This window comes from Cynoglossus semilaevis, chromosome 18, assembly GCF_000523025.1.
Source record: "Cynoglossus semilaevis isolate Cse_v1.0 chromosome 18, Cse_v1.0, whole genome shotgun sequence".
NCBI classification, from domain to species: Eukaryota; Metazoa; Chordata; class Actinopteri; order Pleuronectiformes; family Cynoglossidae; genus Cynoglossus; species Cynoglossus semilaevis.
Genome location: NC_024324.1, coordinates 8,017,524 through 8,026,098, shown reverse-complemented (window position 1 = coordinate 8,026,098; position 8,575 = coordinate 8,017,524). Strand labels below are relative to the sequence as shown.

Genomic DNA, 8,575 nt, shown 5'->3' with positions numbered 1-8,575 from the left:
ATCATTACCCAGTGTCACATGTTTTTGATAAGGTATTTTAAACATGTGACATGCATACAGTTTATGTTTACGTGTATTTTAATCATTAGTTTATGACAACTTTATATTGTATTTAAGGGTTACATAAATACACGGTCCTAGTACAGTGAGTGGAGACTTTAGACTCTGGATTCAGTGGTGTTGTTTTGACTCTTTATTAACTTGAAATTTCTTATGGTGTTATTTGTTTACAGGATTCAAAATGTGTATTAGAGCAGAATATTTCATTACTTAATGTTTCCCGTACTGTTGCACAATTGCAATAACAGTACTTGTATAGTCATCGGAAATGACTATACTATAGAAATGACAAGGAGGCTACTGCATATGCTGTTGTCATTGTGTGGGGGGGGGGGGGGGGGTACAGACATGACAATGAAAATTATTATAAAATAAAAAATATGTATTTTTCATTTCGAAAACAGGAAAAGTTTCGTGCACAGGGCGTTTGAACGTCTTGACGCATTAACGGATCCGTCAGCGGGACGTCCTGTTCGCTCGAACAGAGCGAAAAAACAACTGTGACTGAGTGTCTTCCGCCTACCCGGTCTGCTCGGTGTCCCGTCACGTCGCCGCTGCGGGTTGTGTCTCGGTTTCTACCCTCGGTCCTGGTCCGCCGACCCAGCCGCGCTGTTCCGCCCTGTCCTGCCTCTGCCGGCCGGCGTCCTAACCCCGCCCCTCTCTCGTTCCCTCTCTCCCCGTACGGGACCGCAATGATTTAGAAGTTCAGGAATCCCACGTGACGTCACCGGGAGGATGATGTAATGCAACTGTAAATAGAACGTATTGTAATCTCGCACCAGTCCAACGTGGTTCCTCTGTGGAGCGCCGCTCGTACCGCTCTGCCGGTAGGTAAAGTCTCAGTTTTGACTAACTTCATTGACACAGATTGAACATTTCACTCCGACCAAAGCAACACCGCAGCAGGCTGATGCGACTGGATACTGCTGTAGTATTTTTTTGACGGAAAGTTAATAGACCGCGACAAGTTTTGTGGAGTTGAAGTGTCATCAGTTGCAGGAGGACGTTTGTGTGTGTTTGGGGGGAGTGCAGCAGCAGCAGCAGCATCACAGCCGTGCGTGCGTCTGTGTCTCTGTGTCCCTGTGAGTGTGTGGCTGAGCACCGGAGACTTGTTTGTGAGTGGGACAGTCACCGGCTGACTGCACCGGCGCATGTTGTTGGGACTGACGCAGGTTTCTCTGTACACAGCCATGTCAGCTGAAGGAGGTAAACTTTAAATCATTTCAGTTTATTTTGTTTTGTTTGAATGAGATTTTAGGTTGAGGCGAATGGGACCCAGACGCTTAGAGTCATTTCGTAAGTGAGTATAATATGATGTCATCCACAGTCATTGCTGCTCGTGCGTGTATGAGGCCGGAAACAAAGTTTTGACAAAGATTTAATCCATCGTATTTGTCTGCTCTGCTGTTGGATTAAATGCGTTACGGATGATGTCATTGTTCACTATGACAGAAGGCTTTGCTGAAAATCTGCTGAGTCTGCTGTTCTCTTACAGTAGCCACCGAAAACCTAGTTTCTTTATCTATCTATCTATCTATCTATCTATCTATCTATCTATCTATCTATCTATCTATCTATCTATCTATCTATCTATCGACATTTGTTGTGGATTAAATTAATATCTTTAGTCTCCTAATACTCACAGCGTGTCTGAACATCTAGTCTTTTTTTTAAGTGTACATGAGAATCCAGAAATAAATGTGTTGTCGGTGCTCATAAAGCACAAGGAAAATGTAAAGTCATCAAAATGCGTACAACTGGAAAATATAATAAAAGCAACGTTTCTTAATAAGTCCCCACTAAAAACTAAGATGAGATGTGTTTAAGGACCCCACTACTAACTCCTCAGACACCAAGTTTAGTCCATTACTGTGAGAACGTCACTCACGTTAAGTGTGAGGTTGGAGGTTAACCTAAACTGTAGCCAGACTTTTATACAGTATGTTAAGAACTGAGGAAATACTGAAAGTGGGTCATTTGGTCAGAGGAGACAAGATTGGATCGTTTTAGCCAATGAGAGGTTGGGGTTTTTTGTAAGGGAGAAACATTGGACCCAATGAACATTGTCCTCATAATATATTGCCTTTTAACACAGTGATTCTTCACCATTATCACTGACGTACCCTCACTGACGTGAAATTTCAGACAACACAGCCCAGACTAAAGCTTTTTAGATGGGAAAAAATGACACATTTAAAAACTATTCCTATAAATGAAACTTATTTTTTTTAATACTGTCGAAGTTTGGCCTGCTCTGGCAGGACTTCTGTCTGTCTTTTTATTGGCTTTGCAGCTATGCTTTACCCATGACTCCATTACAGAGTTATCAAGACTGAAGTGATTGACAGGTGGCAATGGACGATCTATCTATCTGTCTGTCTGTCTGTCTGTCTGTCTGTCTGTCTGTCTGTCTGTCTGTCTGTCTGTCTGTCTGTCTGTCTGTCTGTCTGTCTGTCTGTCTGTCTGTCTGTCTGTCTGTCTGTCTGTCTGTCTGTCTATCTGTCTGTCTGTCTATCTATCTATCTATCTATCTGTCTGTCGGTCGTTTCATCATGTCTGGATATTTAAATGTATGACTTCAGCTGAGTCTGTAACTCACCTAAACTTTAACTAATCTTTTTTCATCTATACTGTATAATACTGTTGTGAACTAATTCTGTTGTATAACACACAAACCAGGCTAGGCGCGCATTCATGCACGCAGGCAGGCACACTCACACACACACTCATATACAGACACGCACTGATGAAGTCATCTTGCCTAGGGTTGGAAAATGGGGGTTGAGGCAGGTTCAAACCTGTCAGGAGTAAAGGCCTAAAGTGCTGCCCTCCCTCTGTCACCTCCCACTCTCATTCCTTCTCTCCCTCTCTCTCTCTCTCACTCACTCATTTTCTTTCTGTCCCATCCGTTGTGTCACCCCTCCCCACCCCTCTGATGCTCTTTCTTTCCCTCTCTCATCGTCTATCTCTCTTTCTATCTCACTGCCACTTGCCCTTTCCATTCCCTTCCCCATCACCCAAATGCAACACACACACACATATGCACACACACACATATGTACGCACACTTTCCATTCCTTATGGAAGCATGTACTTTTGGCTACTCTTTCCACACTTCTTTCTTTAGCTTCTATTCTTCCACATAACACCATTGCCAACTTTCTTCTCATGCAAACTCAAAGTTTCAGAGCTTGTATGTACCTGCCAATATGTATCCAAAACAAATATGAAAAAAAAAAAAATCAAAACATCCTGTTATGATTGAAAACAAATCTCTTCTTTCTCATCCCTCCCTAAGTCAAGAAAATACAAATGTGTCTAGGGTCAACCCAAATGATCAAATACGCTCATCTTGTGACACACAGGAGTAAACTGGAGGTCAAAGAGTCAGTGGGTTTCTCCCTTTCTTCTCTACGGTGCACTTTAAATGAGTCATAACTGCCCCACATCACTGGTTTAGTACCTGTGCTGAAGACACGTTTGGGTCAAACCAGGGTTAGAGAACAGCAGGAAGGTCTAAAGTTGTGTTGATATTTTTATCCTGACAGGACTTTCATGTTCTGCATTGCATGTATGCATCATTTTATCACACCTGTATTATTCATCGGGTGAAGGTCAAATGGTTGGCTCATAGGATTGCACAACACTTACTACCTGGTTGAGAAAATAGGCAGAGGTTGTAGCAAAATGAAACTGGGAATTAGAATTGAAAAGCACATTAGAGAGGCCATTAAAGCCCCAGAAATGGTCCTGTCAGGGTCTGAGTGGAAAATTAGATTATTCTAGATTGAACTTCGTTGATATATCCATCAGGTCAACCTTGCTCTCAGTATGTTGAGCATGTGGCTTCAATAGAATAAAATAGTTACTTTACAGGGAAAAAAAAGTGTTTTTCCAAGTCAAGTCAAGGGGTACAATATAGATGACTGGAGAAAAGCTTAAAAAAACAGCTAAAAGATGAATGAAAACACCAAATTATAGTCAGCCATTTATTTAATCTGCCCTCGAATTCATCCAAAGTGCACCTTAAACCAATTCCCGGAGGCAAAAATAATGTTGTTGTAACTTTATTTTAGTTACACAAAAAAACACAAGTGCATCGAATGTATTATAGTTTGTCTTGATAAGAATGACTGCAATCAATGTTATCAGTCTTTCTCAGACTTTTACACTCCCACTGGCTCCAATGGGATCATTGTTGTGTCTCATGATAAAATAGTCCTCATCTCTGACATCTGCCTTGTAACACATTGCTTTCTCAGTGCTTCCTCTGCCAGATGCGATGAAAGGAGGATAAGTTTATCACATACGTTGTGTGGTACATTCAGCTGAGCTGTTTCCCTGGATCCTGTTTAAAATAGAAGGGAAAATTGGAAAACCCCAAGCCATTCCCTAAATGGAATTATTAGACATTAAATGCAACACAAACAGTGATATTGTGGGATAACTTTTTCTGTTTTTTCAGGTTTGTGGATGACATGAATGACAAACAGGACAGGCCTTATGTATGCGGCGCTCCTGGCTGCTCTCAGGTCAGTCAAGATGTACATAAAGTGTTTACCTGTCAGACTTGTATAAACAATGCCATTTTAATTATTGTGTTGAAATGTATGAAATTATTCTGGCTCTCAAAAAAATCCATCAGTCTTCACCAACTTTGTTCACTGTTCTCCAATGTTTTTGTCTGACTTTACTAAGTTTGTAAAATAAATGACCATGACTTTGACAAAACCTACTTTATATGGGAATATTAATGTTAAATGGAAAAATGCAAATGTTCAGAAATGTCCGTTATTATCAGAGCACAAAAAAATTAAAATGTACAAAACAATGTACAGCATATTTTTGGTTCATTTAGTTTTAAAATCAACTCTCACGCAGAGTGGAGAAATGAGAATAAAGTATCAAAAATCATTAAAAGTGTAATATTTAACAAAAGTTATTACTTTGATAATAATTCGTGATTTAATGTAATGGTACTTAAACTAGTGGTAAGATTTCTAAGTGAACAATCGCGGGTTTAAATATTGTCTCGTGCATTTTCAAACGTTGAACAAATAAGTTTTTATTTTATTTTCTGCAGAATGTCGCCGTCTAGTGGACACATATACCACAACCGACTTCATTCTACAAGTGTTTGTCAATCGTCATAGCAGATATAAAAGCACCACTCACGCTGTGCGGTAGCGAACTTAGCTTTAGCTCTATTTATACGGATATTAAACAGTAGCGAAATTATTAAACGTTGAGATTACCTTTTTCGGCTTTCTACTGTCGAAAGATATCTATTTTATTCATGCTCCACAAGGGTAGGGAAGCGAAGTGACACATTCTATGACAAGATTTTTATTAAGAAATGCGGTCGGCTGTTCGGTATTAGCTCCACCAACAACAAGTTCCGGCCCAAGGTTTGTCTGTACGTCAGGCTATTTAAGGGCGCAATTTGCATTTGATGTGCCATTGCACTTCAACGATTGGGTGTTTTTGAATTAAAATGCACATCAACGATTGGTTGCTGACAAATATGAAACGTACTTAAAGGACGTCATCGAAGACCCAACCGAGTCTGTGCTTTCTATCACGTCCGCTTATGTTTTACATTTGTCGTCTCGTCTCGCTCTCTGCTGTCCGACAAGTGCAATTGCACTCATCAACAACCAATCATTGAAGTGCAATGGCACATCAAATGCAAATTGCGCCCTTAAATGGCCTAACCTACAGACAAAAAGCTTTGGTTTAATGATTTTGCTATATTAAATAATAGCAAAGTCATTAAAGGTTAAGATATAAACGTTTGGGGAATTAGTATTACCATTATCATTATTTTATTTTTTTAATTCGGCTTTCTGCTATCGAAAGTTATCTATTTTATTTATGTTCCACAGGGGTAGGGTAGCGGAGTGACACATTTTGTCTGCTGACAAAAAGAAGCAATTGCAATTGATGTGCCATTGCACATCAACGATTGGTTGTTGGTGAATTCAAATGCACATTAACGATTGGATGTTGATTAATTCAAATGCACATCAACAACCAATCGTTGAAGTGCAATGGCACATCAAATGCAAATTGCGCCCTTAAATAGCCTGACCTACAGACAAACCTTTGGCCGGAACTTGTTGTTGGCGGAGCTAATACCGAACAACCGACTGCATTTCTTAATAAAAATCTTGTCATAGAATGTGTCACTACGCTACTCTGCCCTTTTGGAACATGAATAAAATAGATCTGTTTCGTTATTGTATATTTCGCTACTGTTTAACATCCGTGTAACTAAAGCTAAAGCTAAGTACGCTACCACACAGCATGAATGCTGCGTTCATCTCTGTCATGGCGATTGCTTAACACTTGTAGAGTGCGGTCGGTTGTGTTATATGTGGCCAGAGGACGGCGACATCCTGCAGGAAATGAAATTTAAAAAATAAAAACAAAATGGAGGAACAATGCTGGGCTTTGAATACATGGATGTTCTTTATGGACTACCACGCTGCCAAACAACAACCATAATAATAATATGATAACAATAATAATAATAGTAATGCTTTGGTGATGTTTTAATAAACATGTGAAATGTGAACAGTAACAGAGAAAGCAGATTGTCTAAGATACACATTTTTTTTTTTTAAATAAAAATTAGATTTCTTTTATTTAGAGTTACTGTGTATGTGCCTTCTAATTCTTCTCTTCTATTTATTCTTCTCAGAATGGCTGTTGATTTTTGAAACGTTCATACTTACCAATAATCAATGACTTATCTCAAGAGGGATTGATTCATTTAATTAAATCAAACAACAGCCACTGTTGTTTAATGATGTACAGATGCCTTGCTCATGTCACCACACCCTTTTTACAGAGCTTCCAGCTAGAGGAGCACCTGATAATCCACAGACACAAGCATGAGATGACCCTCAAATTCCCCTCCATCAAAACAGACTCCACTTTCACAGGTAGGCCCACGACAGTGTCGTCCCACATCAAACTGCTCTGCGTTTGTGTCTGTGGTTGTGGTTTCCCTGATCCTCCAGGGATTTTCGTATTTAATTAACAGCTTGTCTCATTATCTCCTCCTACAACCGCAAATAATCTCCTTTTTTTTTTCTCCCTTTTGCTCAGACAAACCATATGTCACTCTGGTGGTCTGTTGTGTGGCTGCATGTGTGAGTGTGTGTGTGTGTGTGTGTGAGGGAGGGGGGGGGTTGTGGTCCTTTAAGGCCAGGGTCAGTGGGAAAAAAATGACAGTGATTCTTTATGCAGAGTGAGATGAGATACCATCAGGACAAGCACTCTCCTCTGGTCGCTGCTGTCAGAGCCGCTTATGTTGCAACATGAAAAAACACCCGGTCAGATTAGATTCTATCACATTACACCAAACTAACTGGAAATGCATTGATAAAAGGCTGCTCTGATTTGAAATAAAAAGTTGGGAAGACTTTATCTAGAAGACAGGAAGAAAACACAGGAAATATCACACATTTTTTTATCCTTTTCTGATTAATCAGGACAGAAATCTTAAGAAGTGGTAGTCCTGCTAGAACAACTGGGTATCCCATAATTGGTAACATTACGGCTAAACCATCCTGACTGATATTTAATATTCAACATAATATTATGTTGAATATTAAATATCAGTCAGTAAGTTGTGTTTGTTAAAGCAACTTTTTTTTTAAAGGATGCTTTGTTGATAAAGTGTCGCGTTACTATTCCAGTATTTATGATCCTGAGTCTATGTATAAGCACAGGAACAGCTGAGTGTCTGGACATTAACATAAACATGACCTCTAATGTCTGCAGACAATGTCCACAGCCTGCCACCCCTCTGCAGGAAATCTGGTATAAAAAACAAAGAGCCCAGCCGACCTCTGACCCCTGCCTGTTTAGAAGACTAGCAGAGCCAGAATAATGTTTTTACAGACAGAGACAGAGACAGAGGCAGAGAGTGCAGTGGAAACAAAGCCTCAATTCTGTGTGTGATCGTTTAGGGAATAACTCAGCTGAAGCCACATCACAACAGTCTAAAAGCATTGACTTTCTTCTTTTGTGTGTGTGCATTTGTATGTCATACCTCCAGACCAGACACCAACTCCGACTCGCTTCCTGCAGAACTGTGAAGAGGTCGGTCTGTTCAAAGAGATAGAGGAGGAGTTCCTACAAGCTGAGGAGGAGGAGAAAAGCAAACAGGTAAATTAAAAAGCAAAATTCATAGTGAGTTATTGTTCCATCAACTATTTTCAGACACCTGTCTCTACACATACAGTTAAAAAAACATTTAGTTAATTGGCCTATAGGTTTGACACTATTTCACTTTTAACCAATTAAGGATTAGGTTTATTTTTATTTGTCGCTTCTTGTTCATGTTTACATAACAGTTTGATTTTTTTTTATTTTCTTTTGGTACAATTTTAATTTTACTTAATATGTAACTGGGTTAAACTAATTATTATTATTATTATTATTATTATTATTATTATTATTATTATTATTATTATTATTATTATTATTATTATTATTAGCTTAA

At 39.3% G+C, this 8,575-nt stretch overlaps 1 protein-coding gene across 3 annotated transcripts in view; it reads left to right on the top strand.

Moving 5' to 3' along the window:
• Nucleotides 1–282: 282 nt before the first annotated feature.
• creb5a (cAMP responsive element binding protein 5a) overlaps nucleotides 283–8,575 on the top strand; it is a 21,258-nt gene continuing 12,965 nt past the window's right edge. The window contains exons 1-4 of one of the 3 annotated variants that reach the window (XM_008331438.3): nucleotides 283–887; nucleotides 4,526–4,592; nucleotides 6,914–7,007; nucleotides 8,129–8,238. In XM_008331438.3, the coding sequence (XP_008329660.1) occupies nucleotides 4,539–4,592; nucleotides 6,914–7,007; nucleotides 8,129–8,238 (258 nt within the window). In that variant the 5' untranslated portion in view covers nucleotides 283–887; nucleotides 4,526–4,538. The other 2 variants (XM_008331439.3, XM_025065223.1) reach the window with 2 other exon arrangements.